Source organism: Muscardinus avellanarius (assembly GCF_963383645.1).
Source record: "Muscardinus avellanarius genome assembly, chromosome: 18".
Classification (NCBI taxonomy): Eukaryota; Metazoa; Chordata; class Mammalia; order Rodentia; family Gliridae; genus Muscardinus; species Muscardinus avellanarius.
This window is the reverse complement of record NC_137804.1, coordinates 38478624-38496595: the sequence shown is the minus strand read 5'-3', so window position 1 is coordinate 38496595 and position 17972 is coordinate 38478624. Positions and strand designations below refer to the sequence as shown.

The 17972-nt window shown below is 57.4% G+C and overlaps 1 protein-coding gene across 1 annotated transcript; it reads right to left on the bottom strand.

Annotated features, from left to right (window-relative positions):
• Positions 1-592: 592 nt before the first annotated feature.
• CC2D1A (coiled-coil and C2 domain containing 1A) lies at positions 593-16939 on the bottom strand (the record flags this gene model as incomplete). Its single annotated transcript, XM_080715387.1, has 29 exons — positions 593-613; positions 688-735; positions 804-880; positions 1380-1506; positions 1590-1653; positions 2371-2432; positions 2518-2655; positions 2797-2887; positions 2978-3077; positions 3153-3204; positions 3312-3391; positions 3440-3513; positions 5809-5925; positions 5996-6054; positions 6136-6258; positions 7562-7734; positions 7815-7926; positions 8223-8356; positions 9128-9200; positions 9270-9400; positions 9491-9562; positions 9710-9782; positions 10042-10166; positions 11824-12019; positions 12108-12242; positions 12445-12510; positions 12589-12704; positions 15540-15675; positions 16880-16939. 29 exons carry the CDS (start codon positions 16937-16939, stop codon positions 593-595), a joined length of 2835 nt encoding a protein of 944 aa, XP_080571513.1.
• Positions 16940-17972: the final 1033 nt, after the last annotated feature.

Genomic DNA, 17972 nt, shown 5'->3' with positions numbered 1-17972 from the left:
CCATGCCCAGTCCACCTGGGGAAACTGAGGCCCTAGAATGCTGTGCAGGTCGGGGAGGTTGGGCCAGGGCCCTGGGCCAGCAGGGCCCTGAACAGCACGACTCATTGTGAAAATCCCAGAACGACAGAGGCTGCCCGCTGAAGACACAGGGTGACAGGCACGCGCCCTTAGGAGCACCCTCCTCGGGCTCCCTGGCCCCACCGCGCCTCCCAAGGTGCTGGCACGGGTGGGGAGACCCAGAGTGAGAAACAAATACTGAAAAAGCTGCGCTGGGTGTGCCCCTGGCTTTTTATTGTGTGTGTGGCCCGGCAGCCGGCTGGGCCAGTGCGACCCCCTGGGGTCGACAGGGCTCTTTGGGGTGTTAGGGGCTGTGAGGTCAAGGCCAGGGAGGGGCAGGAACTAAAGTGCTTGCAGGGGCCCCTGGGTTGGGCCCAGCCGCCCTCCTTGCTCCGGGCAGGCCGGAGGCCGGACGCCCTGGGATGTGCAAACGGGACTCGTGGCCAGCCGCCGGGCCTGAGCACGGGCAAGTCCAGGTTCCGCGGTCGCTGATTGTCTGCTCGTCCTCGGCCCGCTGTCCAGGGCCCCACCGGCCTCACCTGCGGAGCCGCTGCAGCTGGGGACAGGCTGGGGGTCAGGGGGTCGCCCCAGCCTCCGCAGCCCGCCCTGCCCGCCTGGAGCCCGGCTCACCTCGCTCTCCACCAGGTTCCGCCGGTACAGCGCCTCCTTCGCAGCCTCCTGGGGGAAGGGCAGTGAGCAGGGTGCCAGCCCCACCACCCTCAGGCCCACCCGCCACGCGGGCTCACCCGGCTGCCGTCCCCGCCCAGGCGCCGCGCGGCCTCCGTGTAGAACTGCAGCTGCCGCTCCAGCTGGGCTGCGTACTCTGCAGGCGCGGGGAGAGGCTGGCCAGTGTCTCCCAGCCCCCGCCTCCTGGATGCCAGAACCCAAGCCCCCATCCCACAAGATGCCCATCCCAAGCCCTCAATCTACCGGGCACCTGTCCCCAAGTCCCTAACCCACAGGTCACCATCCCCGAGCCCCAGCTCACAGGACGCCCAAACAAAGTTCCCAACCTACCAGATACCCATTCCTGTGTCCCCAACCCGCAGATGCCTGTCCCTGAGTCCTAAGCCCTTTGTATACCAGTCCCCGAGCCCCTAACCCACCAGTGCCCACCCTGAGCTCCCAATCTGCCAGAGGCTTGTGCCCAAGTCCCTAACCTGCTGGATGCCTGGGCCCCAATCCTCTGGATATCCATTCCCAAGGCCCTAACCCAGCAGATGCTGGGCCCCAGGCCCCAGCTCCTGGATGCCTGCCCCCAAGCCCTCACTTCATATGCCCGTCTCCACCTTCCCCACCAACCACCCTCCCCCGGCCCCTACCCCTGCGAATGGTGGCTCCCCCTTGCTCCAGCTGCGCCCTCTGCCACTGGCTGCGCTGCACGATGTCCTGGTACTGCTGGGCCACGTCCGGGGGCACTGGGCGCCGCGCCTGCCTCAGGGCCAGGATCTGGAGGACAGAGGAGCCGTGAGGGTCTCGCCTGGAAGTGCAGACCCCAATCCTGCCCCGTAGGACCCGCAGGGGGCACCCACCTTGCGCTCCAGTCGCTCCTGGTCGAAGGCCAGCACGCTGAGGCTGTGCAGGGGCCGGGCGGACCTGTGGGGAGAGGAACTGTGTGGCCTCCCCAGCCCTGTTCACCCAACGGATTGCTGGGCATGGGGCGCGGCGGCAGATGGGCAAGGCCACCCTGTGCTGCCGTGCGCAGCAGGGATGACAGCTGCACACCCAGGCCACCGTGACGCCTGGCAGTCAGGAGGGCTTCCCAGAGATGGTGGGACCGAGGAGCGAGTGGGGCAGAGGAACAGAGGCCAGGCCAGGCGCAGGGGCGCTAGAGGCGCCAGCAAAGGTGGAGTGAAAACTGCACGTGGCCACAAAGGGAAAGGGGAACCTGGGTACACCAACAAGTCACATCACCAAAGGTCTCAGACACCAAGCTGAGGAGTTCATTTACTTGTTTATTTTTTGTGGAACTAGAGATTGAACCCAGGGCAGTCTACCCCCAGAGTACACCCCCAGCCCTATTTTTTAATTTACTTTGAATCAGTGTCACTAAGTTGTGAGCACCTCTTTAAGTAGCTGAGGCCAGCCAAGAACCTGCAATCCTCCTGTCCCAGCCTCCCAAGTACCGGAATTACAGTGCGCACCAGCACGCCCGGCTTAGGCTGAGTTTATAAACTGGTCTTCCAGCAGGAGTGCCAGGAAAGGTTTAGCAGCAGAGCAGACACATGGTCTGATCTGTGCCTGAGGGAGACCATGCAGGAGGGGCTGAGAGGCAAAGGCGAGTTCCCGCCGCAGGGTCGGGCGGCCACCTACCTGTTCCCTGGCTCCCTGCAAAGGGCGGGAACGGGAGGGGCCTTTCCTTTGGGCCCAGAGACCTGTTTCAGAGGAGAGAGCCAGTCCTGGGAGTCACAGGTGCCCTGAGCTGGCCCTCCCTGAGCTGGCCTACGGGCAGGATCTCACCGTGGGCACGACCGCTGGCACTGGGTCGATCACCAGCCACCTCTCAGTTACCGTCTCCAGCTGTTGGGCGGTGAGTGGCTCCCGAATCCGGACCGTGACCTCTAGCCGCCCCCCTGTGGGCCGGCGGCCATCCAGGACCTGGGAAGGAGGCAGTGGCCAGAAGCCCGGGATCAGGACCAGAGTGAACCGGGGCCATTTATAAGATGGGAACCCCCGGGAGCAGCGGAGATGGGGGCCCGTCAAAGGAGCGGGGTGCTGGCAGGCTGGAGGCCTCCTCACCTCAAGGACCTCCCGGACCTCGCACGCCGTCTCCAGCGTGTCCAGCTTCAGCTGGGCCGTCCCCAGCACACGGTCGGTCTTGAACAGCCCACTGCCGGTGTGCCGGGATGGGATGGTTACATCTTGAGGTCCCCCTCCCCGAGCCCCTCAGCCCCCCCCCCCCCCCGTGGCCCTGGCTCACCCCTTATGGACCACTTCGAACTTGACACCTTTGGTCTGGATAGCCCTGCGGAAGCCGCGGTGGCTGCGGTTGATGCACAGTTTAAACTGCTCCTTGAATTCTACAGGGCAGGTGGGCAGGGTGTCAGGCCAGGGTCTGGGGCCCCTCTGCCACCGGGGCCCCCCGCCCGGCTTACCAGGGGAGTCTGTGTTCTTGACCACACTGGTCTTGTCCTTCTGCGCTTCCTCCTGTGTGAGAGGAGGCAGGAGAGGTGAGAGCCAGAGGAACTTCCGGCCACACTGGTCCCCAGCCGTGGTCCACCCCTGGGCCCCCTCCTCTGCTCCCCACCACGTACCACATTGGGGTAGGGGAAGTCGAACCGCACAAAGATATCCAGGTCCCCGGGGGACAGCCCTGTGGGAGACGAGGTCAGTGCTGGCAGAGGCATCCCCGCCCAGCCCCCAGCCCCAGCCGGAACCTCACCTGGGGGCGTCGGCAGGTTGGTGCCCTTCACGATGGACAGGAGCATATCGTTGCTGCTGAGGTCGGGAAAGATCCTTCCGGGCAGGAGGAAAACAGGTACCTCAGCCCTGAGCCTGCCTGCATCGCCCCCAGTGGGGGCCAGGGGCAAGCCCCAGCCCGGCCGTGTCTCAGCTCCAGAGCTCCAGCTTTCTCTCTCTCTCTCTCCCTCTCTTTCTTTTGGTGGAACTTGAGATGAAACATTGCACCTCTGAGCTACATCCCCAGCCCTATTATTATTAATTTTTTTGCGGGTCTGGGGATGAAGCCCTGGGACATTCGACCTCCGAGCTACACCCCCTGCCCTATTTTTTCTTCTTTATTTTGAAACAGGGTCTCACTGAGTTGCAGAGGGCCTAAGTAGCGAGGCTGTCCGCAAACTGTGATCCTCCTGTCTCCGCCTCCCGAATGCTGGGATTACAAGCGTGTGCCACCACGCCTGGCTGGGCACTTTTTGTTTTGTTCTGTTTGTTTGTTTGTTTGTTTTTGCGGTACCGGGGATGGAACCCAGGGCATTCTACCTCCAAGTGACACCCCCAGCCCTATCTTTTTTATTCTTTCTAATTTCGAGACAGGGTCTCACTCAGTTGCGAATGGCCTCGCTTAACAGCTGAGGCTGTCTGGGAAATGTGATCCTCCTCCTAGCCCCTCGAATGCTAGGATTACAAGTGTGCGCCACCACACCCGGCCACCAGCCTTAGTTTTTATTCATTATTGTGAAACAGTCTCACTAAGTTGCGGAGGGCCTCAATAAGTAGCTGAGGCTGGCTGCGAACCTGTGATTCTCCGGTCTCAGCCTCCCAAGTACTGAAATTACAAGCGTGCGCCACCACGCCCGGCCTGATTTTATTTATTTTTTGTTCTGTTTTTGCAGTACTTGGTATTGAATCCAGAGGCATTCTACCTATGAGCTACACTCCCAGCCCTATTTTTATTTATTTATTTATTTATTTATTTATTTATTTATTTATTTATTGTTGGTCTGAGGATGGAACCAGAGGCATTCTACCTCCAGGCTACAACCCCTGTCCTATTTTTTATTCTTTATTTAAAACTAAGTTGCGGAGGGCCTCAATGAGTAGCTGAGGTTGTCTGTGAACCGCGATCCTCCTGTCTCGGCCTCCCGAATGCTGGGATTACAAGGGTGCGCCACCACGCCCGGCTTCTTTTTTATTCTGAGAGTGTCACTAAGTTGCAGAGGGCTTCAGGAGATTGCTGAGGTTGGTCTGCAATCATCTTATCTCAGCCTCCCAAGTACTAAGATTATAAGCTTGTGCCACTGCATGAGGCTTTATTTTTATTTATTTTGCAGTACTGAGGATTGAACCTAAGGGCATTCTACTTCTGAGCTACACCCTGGCCCTACTTTCTATTCTTTATTTTTTTTTTTTCTATCCTTTTGCGGGTCTGGGGATGGAACCCAGGGGCATTCTACCTCCAAGCTACACCCCAGCCCTATTTTTTAGTTTATTTTGAAACAGTCTCACTGAGTTGCAGAGGGCCTCACTAAGTAGCCGAGGCTGTCTGCAAACTGCGATCCTCCTGCCTCAGCCCCCCAAATGTTGGGATTACAAGTGTGGGCCACCACGCCCGGCTTTTATTCTTTATTTTAAATAGGGCCTAAGTTGCGGAGGGCCTCACTAAGTAGCTGAAGCTGGCTGAGAACCTGTGATCCTCCTGTCTCAGCCTCCCGAGTACTGGGATTACACACACCTGGCTTTAAGTTTCTAGATTTTTCTTCTGGGGCTGGTCTTGAATCTATGTCCTCCTGCTTCGGCTTCCCAAGTGCCAGGATTACAGGCATGTGCCAATATGCCCAGATCACTAAATATTCCCTGAGTCCCACTATGTGCTAGGCAGTGCCCTGTCTCCTGGGGACAGACATGCAAACACCCATCCCTGCGCTCGCACACCGATGCAGCTGAGCGGACAGGTGCCCAGAGGGGACGTGAGCGGAGGCTGAAGCAGCTCTGCTGCGATTCTGACGGGCAGCACGGTGTGTGCGGGAGAGCTGCTCCACAGTGTGGTCAGGGAGGGCCTCGGGGAGGTGGCAGTGGAGGTGACACCCGGGGAGGAAGGGCCGAGGAAGCAGCCAGTGTGAAGCCTGGGGTAGGTGCAGGCCTGGCATGCAGGAGGGACCAGAATGTTTCAGGAGCGTCTGTTAATGGCCACTTGGTGCCCGTCACGTGCACCCCATGCCTTCCCCAGGGCCTTTGCATGTTCTGTGCTCCCACTGTCCACGCAGACTCTACCTCAGGGGCAAGTCTCACGGCGTTTCTGAGGAGCACAAGCCCTCCCAGGGGGCATCCCAGCTAGAAGGTACAGGGCCTTACTTGATGATACTAAAGGTTCTTTGTTCAAAGCGGGCTGCGGGTGTGGGGATGCCCCGGGCAAAGGCCTGCTTCAGGGACTCCATGCTCCGCTTACAGTCCTCGGCCAGCTTCTCGAACCTGCGGCGAGAGGCCCTGCTCAGGACCTGGCACAGGGGCGCCGGGGCGCGGGGCCTGGCGGGGTGCTTACTTGCTGGTCTCGGCGATGTTGCCCAGGTGGGTGAACTGGTTGGAGTGATTGAGGCACATCTGCGGGGAGGAAGGTGTGGCGGGCTGGGTGAGGATGCCGGAGCCCTGGAGGAGGATGCCGACCCTAGCAGGGGCCCTTACCTCATGCTGCTGCCTGATCAACTTGGTGAGCTCGCCGTAGCGCCGGGCGGCCTCCTGGGTCAGCCCTGGGCCAGGCCGCTGGATGAGGGCAAAGTCATCCTTGTTGACAGGGGCAGGTGGCACCTGCGGAGAGGAGGCTCGTGAGAAGCCAGGCCACAAGCACGGCCCGGAGACGTGGGAACTGCTCCTCTGTGGGGAGGCCGTCACTCCCTCCCACTCTGAGGCTTTCTTTTTCTATTTCTTTTTATTTTTTATTTATTTTTTTTTTTTTTGTACTAGGTATTGAGCTACATCCCCAGGCCCATTAAAAAAAAAAAAAGTGGCCCAGGCGTGGTGGCGCAAGCTTGTAATCCCAGCATTCGGGAGGCTGAGACCGGAGGATCGCGGTTCGCGGACAGCCTCAGCTACTTAGTGAGGCCCTCTGCAACTCAGTGAGACCCTGTTTCAAAATAAAGAATAAAAAATAGGGCAAGGGGTGTAGCTCGGAGGTTGAATGCCCCTGGGTTCCACCCCCAGACCCGCAAAAAAAAAAAAAAAAAAAGTGAAACAGGGTCTAAGTTGTAGAGGGCCTCACTAAGTTGCTGAGTTGCTGAGGCTGGTCACAAACCTGCAATCCTCCTACCTCAGCTTACACGTGTCCACCATACCCAGCCACAGCCCTATTTTCATTTTTTGTTCTGAAATGGTCTCACTGGGTTGCTGAGAGTCTCACTAAGTTGCTGAGGCTGTCCTCAAACCTGAGATTCTCCTGTTTCAGCCTCCAAAGTACTAGGGTTTCAGGCATGTGCCACCATACCCGGCTCCCCTAGAGTTTCCACTTGGTCTCTCCGCGGCATCCTTCAGTCCTCCAGTCCATCTTTCTGGAGCCCTGCTATGCGCAGTCCTGGGTAGAGGATGCGCAGTGAATTCGAGACCACAACCCCTGCCCCTGTAGAGTGGGTTTTAGGCAATACACAAACATAATCAGCAAGCTGCACTACACAGTGCCTGGGGCAAGTGCTACGGGAAAGACGAAGTTGGGAGCAGCAGAGGGTTCTGGGTTTGAGGGAGGGATTTCAAGCCAGGTATGGTGGCACAAGCCTGTGATCCCAGTACTTGGAAGGCTGAGGACCATTACAGGTTTGTGACCAGCCTCAGCAACTTACTGAGGCCCTCTGCAACTTAGTAAAGCCCTGTTTCAAACACAAAACAAAAGGGCTGGCGGTATAGCACGAAACATTCTTGGATTCAACCCCCAGTACAAAAAAGAAGAAAAAAAAAAAGAACCATAAATGTCTGCCTCATTTCAGCTGTTGCCTTAGGAGGGCCTATTTGTTACAGCAGGCTAGCCTGGACTTGACTAATACACTCTGGCTCAGGTGGCCGCTCAGGAGCTGGAGTGTGATTGGTGGATACCTGGCCAGTCCCCACAGGCTGAGAGGCTCACCTTGGCGATGTCCACGGGCAGCCCGTTGCGTGAGGCCTCCAGCATGGGTTCCAGCCCCTTGGCCTGGCGCAGGTGCATCTTGGCACCCTCCACGTCATTCTTCTGCTTGGCTCGTAGAGCGGCTTGCAAGAGCTGCTTCTTGCGGCCCTCCAGGAAGGCCAGCTGCTGCTGGGCTGTGAACAGAGGGGCCTCTGGGGGACTGCTGGGCCACAGCACGGCCAGTGTGCAGTTGGGGCGGGGAGGGGAAGCTTACCTCTGGTGGACGTGCCTTTGGGGGCTGCTTTGGCTGTTAGGGCTGATCCTGACTGGGGAGTCTTTGAGGCTGGGGCCTTGGTCTGGGCCACAGGGGCTGCAGGGCTATTCTGCTACAGAGAGACAGACAGAAGTCACTGATTTCTCAGTCTCTGCCAGGGGCTGGACGCCAATAAAAACCACCAGTCTGTGTCCTCGGCATTCAGCATGTGCATGTCCCATTCTCCTCGAATCTCTTCACAGCCCTGAAGGGAAGGCTCCTCACTGTGTCTACTTTGAGGACGAGGGGACTGAGGCTCAGGGAGCAAAGCCTCTTGCTCAGGGCCCATGGCCAGGAGGTGGGGCTGGAGGTGACAATCCAAGGCCCCTCTGCTCCTCCCCGCTCCGCGTAGGCCCCCGTGCCCCGCACCTTCCTGGGCGTCTCATCCTCTTCATCCTCCGCGCCTTCGTCCTGGTTGGCCAGCTTCATGGCGGTCTCCAGGACCCCTACTAGGCTCTGCGAGGCAGGCTCAGTGACCTCTAGGCCCTGGATGGGGGGAAAGCCTGTGTGGCCAGGCAGGAGGTATCAGGAGGAATAGCACCCTGTGACTAAACCCAGGGCATTCTACCTGTGAGCTACACACCCAGCACGATTTCACTGCTAATTTGGAAACAGGGTCTCAGTAGGTTGAGGAGGGCCTCGCTAAGTTGCTGAGGCTGGTTTCAAACCTGCGATCCTCTTGTCTCAGCCTCCTAAGTACTAGGATTACAAGCACGTGCCGCCACACTTGGCTTAAAGTTTTCATTTTGAAACTGTGTCTCACTAAGTCGCCAAGGCTGGCGTGGACCCTGTGCTCCTCCCCAGCACTGGCATGATAGACCTGTGCTCCTGTGCCTGCTCCTGCAGGCTCTGTGTGAGAGCCAGGCCATTCCCAACCTTCCTTGGGCCTCTGTGCTTCTCTCCCCAGACTCCAACAAGCAAGTGCTGGGGCATCCTCTGTGTGCAGAAGTGCGCTGGGCACTGGGGTGGTCCTGGACCCGGAGGGGTTTGGGGTACCAAGATGCACAGAAACAGGCAGGAAGCTCTAAACCTGGAGTAAGCTTCTAACGCACTGGCCTGAGAGAGGCCGAGCGCGTTTGCAGGGAGCCAAGCCTATCTAAGGAGGACTGGACCAGAGGCGAGGGAGCGAGAGAGACAAGCAGTGGCAGAGGGGCAGTGTCTCCAGAAACGACCCCCGATTCTGCATGCTCCCATTTCTGCAGCTTAAACACAAATTTGCACAGCTCCCTGCACCTGTGAGGGCCCGGAGGCTGGGGAGCCGCAGAGGGGCCTACCTGGGGGCACCGGCAGCTCGGCCACCTCCACGGCCCGGCCGGCCTTGTGGGCGCGGATGGCGTCTTGGTATTGCTGTGGGGTACAGGGGTGTCAAGGCCAGCAGGCAAGGCCCCCTGGGCTGCCCGCCCGACCCCCACACACCTTGACGATGCGCTGGTGCATGCGTGCCTTCCGCTGGTCGCCCTTGGCAGTGGCCTGGGCTGCAGCTGTGTGGTACCGCTCCATCCGCTGTTCTAGCGCCTCCAGGAGAGTCCGTGGGGCAGGGGGGGCCTCTGGCCATAGAGGCAGGGGTAGGGTTAAGGTCCGGGAAGAGAAGCCAGTATGGCCCTGCCAGCCCACCCCAGAGCATCCCCACGGCTCACCTGGTGTGGTGGGTGCCGTGGTGGAAACCAGAGGAGGCGGAGTTGGCGATGGTGGGTCAGGAGGCAGCTGGTCTGGGAACAGAGAACCAGTACAGTGAGGGGCTGGCTTGTCAGCACCCGCCCCTACCCATCTGGCCTGGCCAATGGGGACATCAGCATCAGAGAGATTTCAGTGGCGCCTCTAGCGGTCCCAGGACGTGGGCGGGGTGGGCTCCTCACCTGGCGGAGGGGGCAGGCGGGACAAGTCCACAGGCTCCCCTCGGCTCAGGGCCTCCAAGACGGCATCGAAGCTCTGGGAAGAGGAGGAGGGGTTCAGAGCCTCGAGGGGCACCCCACACCCTGCTGCTAGGTAGGGAACCCCCAGCCGCACCCTTCCCCTCGGGCCATCTTGCTGCAACCCTCTCCTGACACCTATGTCCGTTCACGGAGGCAGCGGACTGAGGCTCCTAGATTCTACGTATGACACATGGGAGCAAGGGAGGGATCCCGCCAGGCCGGCCTGACTCGTGCGGAAGCACCTGGCCTCTCTCCAGCCCCGTGATCAGACCCACCTTGGCCACCCGAAAGTGCCTGGTGGCGGCGGCCGTGTCTCCCTGCTGCTTGGCATGGAGGGCGGCCAGTTTGTACTCCCGCTGGCGACTCTGCAGCTGGGCCAGAGGGCCGGCGCTGCAGGGACCTGGATAGGAGAACGATGGACCAGAAGCCCCCAGCCTGGCTTCCCGCACAAACCATCTCCACTGGGTCCTCAGGACCAAGATGGCTGTAGTTTAGTCACTAAAGCTGAGGCTCAGCGGGAGAGCGCTGCCCGGCCACAGGGTCCGCAGCACGTGGTGGGATCCCGCCCCGGGCCTGCAGGCTGTAGGGCCTCTGAAGTTTCATCTCCAGGAGAGTTCCAGAAAGCTTTATGGATGTGCATGCATTTATGATGTCTGTCATGTTTACATCTTGTTTAAAAAAGTATTTGTACTGGGGATGGAACCCAGGGGCATTCTACCTCCAAGCTACACCCCTAGCCCTATTTTTTTATTCTTTATTTTAAAACAAAGTCTAAGTTGCAAAGGCCTCACTAAGTAGCTGAGGCTGCCTGTGAACCATGACCCTCCTGTCTCAGCCTCTCAATTACTGGGATTACAAGCGTGGGCCACTACATCTGGCTCGGACTTTTTTTTTATATTTGGAAACAGGGCCTCTTAAGCCAGCGCGGCTGGCTCCGAACCAGCGCAATCCTCCTGTCTCCGCCTCCCAAGCGCAGGGATGACAAGCGTGCGCCACCACGCCCGGCTTCCTCAGCCATTTTTAAGCGTGAGGTCTGGTGGTGTGCGCGGCCACACTGCTGTGCAGCCAAAGCCTCCGTCCAGCTCCATCCAGCTCATCTTCCAAACTGAAACCCGCCCCCACTGCTCACTCTCCAGCCCCCTCCCTCCCAGCCCCTGGCACCCACTCAACTTCCCCACCCGACTTCACGAAATGACAACTCCAGGAACCTCATCTAGTGGAGTCATATAGCATATATATTTGTCTCTGTTTCTGGCAGAGAGTGTGTGTGTGCATGTGTGTGTGTGCGCGTGTATATACACGCGCGCGTGAGCGTTGCTGGGAAATGAACCCGGGGCACTTTACCTCCAAGATACCCCCACAACCTATTTTTTTAATTATTTATTTTGAAACAGGGTCTCACTGAGTTGCAAAGGGCCTCACCAAGGAGCTGAGGCTGGCCATAAACTGCGATCCTCTCGTTTTAGCCTCCCAAATGCTGAGATTACAAGTGTGCGCCACCACGCCCGGCCTCTCTCAGTGATTTTATTTCTTTATTTGGAAATAGAGTCTCACCAAGTTGGTGAGGCTGGCTTCAAACTTATAATTTTATTGTCTCAGCCTCTCAAGGACTGTGATGACAGGTGTGCACGACCACACCTGGCTATCTGGCTTATTTTAACTAAGCATAATACTCAAGGTTCACCTACACCACAGCATGTACCAACATTTCTTTCCTTTTTTTTTTTGGTGGTACTGGGGTTCCTGGAAGCCCTTCTACCTCTGGTATACACTCCCACGGGCTATACTCCCAGACCTATTTTTTAACATTTTTATGTGGAAACAGAGTCTCTTAAGCCAGCAAGGCTGGCTCCAAACCAGCGCGATCCTCCTGTCTCCGCCTTCCAAGCGCGGGGATTACAAGCGTGCACCACCACGCTCGGCCCATTTCTTTCCTTTTTAAGGCTGTATAATATTTCACCATTTGGGTGGACCACACTGTGTCCACTCCACTCCACAAAGATGGCCTATCAATAGCCCACCCAGATCCCGTGTCCCCTGGACCTTCCCATGCCTACCTGGTGGCTGGGGCTTAGCTGAGGCTGGGAACGAGGCGGGGGTAGAGAGAGGAGGGCTCTCCAGGCTGAGCCTAGGCTCTGGGGCCGGCTGGGCGGGTGCCGCTGCGGGACCCTTCCCGACAGCCACGGGCGGTGGGATATCCCCTTCGTCAATGGTGTTGCCTTTCTGGACGGAGGCCAGCAGGTTTTCCAGTGTCTGGGATGAGGCATGAGCACAGCTTCAGAGGAAGCTGGCGCTCGGGGGCTGGTGCTAGGGTCCCAGCAACCTGTCCCCACCCACTCACCTTAAGTCCCCGGTCATAGCGCCGCATCTTGGTGCTGTCTCCAGCTTGCCTGGCGCTCTCGACTGCCGCCTGGTAGAGGGCCAGCCTCTCCTGCAAGGTGGCCTCCAGCCCCGGGTCGGGGGCTTCGGGCTTCGGCTGTGGGAGGGGCCAGGGCACGGTCTGGGTGGCAATCCCCCCTCAGGCTGCCCTCTCCAGCCCAGGGGGCAGAAAGTACGGTTTCCATGAAGCTGACACAAGATCACAGACCCTGGCACCTGCCTGGGGCTGCAGGGCCGAGAAGGACAGAGGGAGCCTTGGACCCAGCTGTCTACCGTGCTGTGGTCCAAGGGAGGCATACCGAGGCCACAGGTGGCGGGGGCTCCATCATCTTCTGGTCCTCTCCGAGGACCTCGTTCAGTTCTGCCTGCAGGGACACATGGCGGGTGGGATGTGACGGCCCGCTGGCTGGGGACGTGGGGGGCCCGCTCGTCCCGGTGCTCACCAGCAGGTCGTCATCGGCCTCCACATCATCCTCGTCTGTCCCCTCCTCCTCCTCCTCATCCGGGTCTCTCATGCACAACCTGGCCATCTTCTCAATGGCCTCCATGGGCAGGGGACCTGGCGGCACAGGGAGGCCCCAGCTAGACCAGGATCCCACAAGGGCCTCTGGCCTCCCACCCCAGACACCCGAGGCCCTGGAATGGAGCGGTGAGCGGTGGCCAGCTTGCCCCCTCCCCTGCCCTTCTGTGCCTCCCTGTCCTGAGGCTCCCTGTGTGCCTCCCCAGGCCTCCCCACCCTAATCCAGCCTCGGCTGGAATCCCAGCTCTGCAGTTTTCTTTTCTTTTCTTTTTTCTGGTGGTACTAAGGTTCCTGGAAACCCTTCTACCTCCGGGCTACGCTCCCAGACCTATTTTATATTTTCATTTGGAAACAGGGTCTCTTAAGCCAGCGCGGCTGGCTTCGAACCTGCGTGATCCTGCTGTTTCAGCCTCCCAAGCGCGGGGATTACAAGCGTGCACCACCGCGCCCGGTAGCTCTGCAGTTTTCCTATATGTGACCCAGGGCAAGTCGCTTGACCTCTCTAGGCCTCCGCTTCCTCACTGTCACATGAGGTAACAGTTCTTTCCTTATAGATTACGGGGACTACAGGTAAACACAGGTCTTAGAACAGCATAGAACAATCCCATCTTTTTTTTTTTTTTTTTTTGGTGGTACTGGGTATGGAACCCAGGGGCTTATCTTCCTCCAGGCCATATTCCCAGACTTATTTTCTATTTTATTTGGAAACAGGGTCTCACTAAGTTGCCGAGAGCTTCACTAAGTAGCTGAGGCTGGCCTTGAACCTGCGCGATCGTCCTGTCTCAGCCTCCCAAACGCGGGGATTACAAGTGTGCGCCACCACGCCCGGCTGAACAATCCCACCTTATTCATAGAAGAGAGGACGCGTCCCAAGACCCCCACGGGACACATGAAACCATGGATAACACCAGACTCTATTTACTCATTTTTTCCCTGTACACCTGAAGCTTTGCACACAGTTCGGAGTGCATTTGTCCCCTGTGCACCGTGCCCTCCTGCCTGCTGAGTGTGCTCCTCTTGTACTTCGAGGCCGTTGTTAAGTCCAGAAGGGTTATTGGAACACAAATCCTGTGATACTGAGACAACTGACCTGATGAACCTAGATGGCTATGGAGTAACTAGCGGGCAGGTAGCATACACAGTGTGGAAACTCTGAACAAGGGAACGGCTCACGTCCCAGACAGAGTGCCATGAGATTCCTCCATGCTACTCGGAACGGCCTGTGATCTCATTTACGAACTGCTCCTTTCTGGAGTTTTCTATTTCATATTTTCAGACTGTGGGAAACTGAAACCACTGACAGCAAAAGTGTGAAGAAGGGGGGATGGCTGAATCACTGACATCTTGTTATTTGCGTTATGCTGATTATCCATTGTAGCTCTGGTCTAGAAAGCTGCCTAGGAGACTGAATGAATGAATACTGAATAATTCCTGGAATATTTTTATCAAGTGATCTTTTTCTGGTTGTTGTTCTGCTGGGGATCGAACCCAGGGGAGTTCTATCTCCAAGTTACACCCTCATCCCTTTTTTGGGAAAGTGGGTCTCACCAAGTTGCTGAGGCTGGATTCGAACCTATGATCCTCCTGTCTCAGCCTCTCAAGTACTGGGATTACAGGCATTTGCCACCGTGCCTTGCCTGGCTTTTCTCGAGTGATCGTAATCCACAACCTCGCTTTATGTGTGTTTCTGTTTAAAGACACCTTGCTTAGAGCCGGGCGTGGTGGTGTACGCTTGTAATCCCCGCACTTGGGAGGCTGAGACAGGAGGATCGCACATGTTCAAAGCCAGCCTCAGCTACTTAGTGAGGATCTCAGCAACTTAGTGAGACCCTGTTTCCAAATAAAGTATAAAATAGGTCTGGGAGTATAGCCCGGAGGTAGAAAAGCCCCTGAGTTCCACCCCCAGCAACACACACACACACACACACACACACACACACACCCCTTGCTTAAAGGCATCTTGCTAATTTGTTAACACTGAACTTACGGCCAATAAAGCTAACTTGTGTTCAATACAGCTTGCCTAACATTTTCTCTGCACCATAGCCCCCTCATGCTTAGGGATGCTAAGAGCACTTTGAGTTTGAACAGTGAAATTATCAAAAGCTCAAAAACCTGGTTCTGGACCAGGATGAGGACCTGCCTGCAGTACGGGTGCTGAACGGGAGGCAGAGTGCCGCCTGTTATTTGCAAGTGGCTCAAATGTCTCACCACTCTTGGGCATTCATGAATGACCACCAAAGCACTGCTAGTGCTGATTTTGAGATTACAAACACATTTTTCTAAATAGATAAATTCCTAAGTATGGAATCTGCACATAACAAGTCTTGCGATATTAGCCAAAATGTTTAAACCATGACCTCTGAACTCCAACTTCATTTAACCAATATGGAGTCCTCTGCCTCCTCCCTACCCCAGGGCCTTTGTACCCGTTGTGGCTCCTGCTGGAAGTGCTCCCCAACTCCTCACCCAGCTGTCTCAAGACAGGTGCTTTCTGCAGAAACCCTGCCCCAGCTTACAGGTCTTTCCACAGCTCTGTGTTTCCCCCCATTCCAGCCCTGATCATAGGATGGCAGGTTAGGGGTTGGGGAAGATGACGACATGAATTTTTAATGTGTCAAGACAGCCCTTGGTAAGTGCTTTTTAGACCCTAAGAAGATTAACTCCAGTAATGTAAGTACAATTATTATTCCCATTTTAGAGATGAGAAAGTCAAGGCCACCACAGGTGACATGACCAGTAAGTGCCAGCCTCAGTCTGTGTGCAGAATGGATTGTTTACGCTCACTCAGACTGTGGGCTCCAGTCTTCTACCATCTACCCCGTGCCCAGCTCTGAGCCCCAAAAATGTCCAGAAGCATGCTGAGCAACTCACCTTTACCTCTAAGCTTCTCCAGGGAGGGGGGCTGGCCCCCCACCAAGGCCAAGAACTCGGCTTCTAGTTCGTCATCATGAACCCCGTCCTCAGGGATCACGAGGCCATCCGGTGAGAGGTCGACCAGCAGGCCAAGCTGTGAGAGGAGAGAAGGTCCAGCCAGCCTTTGGAATGCATTGTTTGGCCATGGTAAACCCAGCCAGGTTGAACCCAGAGTCCCCATGAAGGGAAGAAACCAAGATCTCCCACGGCAGGGAAGCGCCAGCTGGCTGAAACAGGCCCAGAATGCAACAGGTGTCCCCGGATGGACCAACTGAGGCAAAGGGCAGGGGGAGAGATCGTCTCTATCTTCTGAGCTCTCGCCTCAGATGCGATGCTGCTAGCCTGGTTCAGTGGAAAAAGCAGGCCTCATGCTTTGCCTGACACAAAGCCACTCTGCCCAATCTGACTTTTTCCTTCAACATCTGCAGAGGGCTGTGAGGGAGGGTGGGAGCCTGGAGAGCAATTAGAAGCCCTGACAACAGTGCAGAAGCTGGAAGTGGGTCTTTTGTAATGATATTATATTGAACTGTACGAAATAGCCCTTTGTATAGGCCCCAAATCGGCCAAATGTTGGCAATTACATATGACTCTGCGTAAGGATAATGATGATGTTTACTGAATGCTATCCGTGTACTAGCACTTTCCACAGATCACCTCAATGACCCTTCACCACTGTCCTATGATACAGGGCCCCTTTGGGGTCTCCATTTGACAGAGAAGACTGAGGCTGGGAGCTGTGGAGTTAGTGTTCCATCTGAAGGGGAGGGGTCTTTGAATCAGACAGTCTCTAATTTCAGCCCTAAACTATGCTCCGGGCTCCATCAAAAGCGGAGAAAACCCAAACTCCCAAGTGTGTCGGGAAGGGAAGAGGGTGCTCGCTGGAGTCCGGTAGAATAAAGGCGGTGACTCTGGATGCACAGCTAGCTCTGGCCAGGCTGCTAATCCTTGTGACCTTGGAAAGATGTCTTCACCTCTTTAGGTCTCTAAAACGTCCAGGTCTCTAAAATGGGACCTGAGCTAGGAGTCTGACCTGACCCGGCTGATGCAAGGCTTGGCGTGCCGCTTGGTTTGCCGCCCCTCCCTGACTACAGCTGCGGCGGCAACAGGTGGCCCTGAACCTGGGGCTGAAGCAAGAGACAAGAGTTGGGGGTGTCCACGCCCAGCAGGATGGGGGACAGGGACCCAGGTTCACCTAGGGGGCGGAGAACGGGCTTTGCTTAGGGGGGTGGGGCGCTCCCCTGAGCGTGCGGCGTGGATGGGGAGGGGTCTCCCGGTGGGCCCGTGGGGCACAGACTCACCTGGCGGGCGGCGGCCGCGCCTCGGCCCGGGGGTCCCGGGGGTCCCTTCTTCTTGTGCATCTCCCAGACTGGATGCCTGGACCACCGGCCCCGGCGCCTGGCCTTGCCCTGCCCCCTCCCCTGGGGAACGTCGCCGCGCACGCGCCCTTCCCAAACCCCGAGCCCGTCCTCGTCGCCCCGCGGCCACCCACCCCGCGCCCAAGCCTCCCGAGGTGGTCGCCCCACTTCCGCCTTGGCCTTTGGACGCCGCCTCACCGGAGCGCGGCCACTGGACGCACCGGGCCCGCCGCTCCGAAACTACGATTCCCGGCAGGCAGTGCGCGAGGACGCGCAGGCGCCCGGTGGGAGTGCGGTGGGCGGTGCCCCGGAGCCGCTCGGGAAGGAGGCGGAGCGTGCGCGGAGGCGCGCGGGCGCTGGTGCGCATGCGCGAGGCGGGCCTGCGGCGCGCGGGAAAGAGGCGAAGCGCGCGCGGGTGTGAAGGGAGCGAGCGGCCCTGTGGTTCGGAGGCCCGAGGCCGCCGACAGGCGCCTGCTCTGAGGAATCGACATTTTTTTGGAGGCCGGAGTAGTGCTGGAGCGCGGGGCGCGGGCCACAGAGCCAGGCCTCAGGCCTCCGGGTCCCTTCGCTCCACACGGCCAGCCTCCAAGTCTCCTTGAAGGCCAGGATTGCCATTTTCTCAAGAAAAAGTAACGCAAATAATTATTTTGTGTGTGTATGGTTCTGGGGAATTGAAACTAGGAGCATTCTGCCTCCGAAAACACCCCCAGTACTCTTTTAATTTTAAAAAAATTTTTAATTTAGGGCTGTGTGTGTGTGTGTGTGTGTGTGTGTGTTAGTTACCGGGAATGGAACCCCGGGGCATTCTACCTCCGAGCTACAGCCCCGGCCCTGTTTTATTTTTATTTGGAAACACGGCCTCACTAAGTTAGTTGCTGGGCCTGGCTGCGAACCTACAGCCCCGTCTCAGCCTCCCAAGTACTGGGATTACGAAGGTGCGCCACCAGGCCCCCGGCTAAATTTATTTTATTTTTTTTTTATTTTTTTATTTTTTGTGGTACTGGGGTTCCTGGAAGCCCTTCTACCTCCGGGCTAC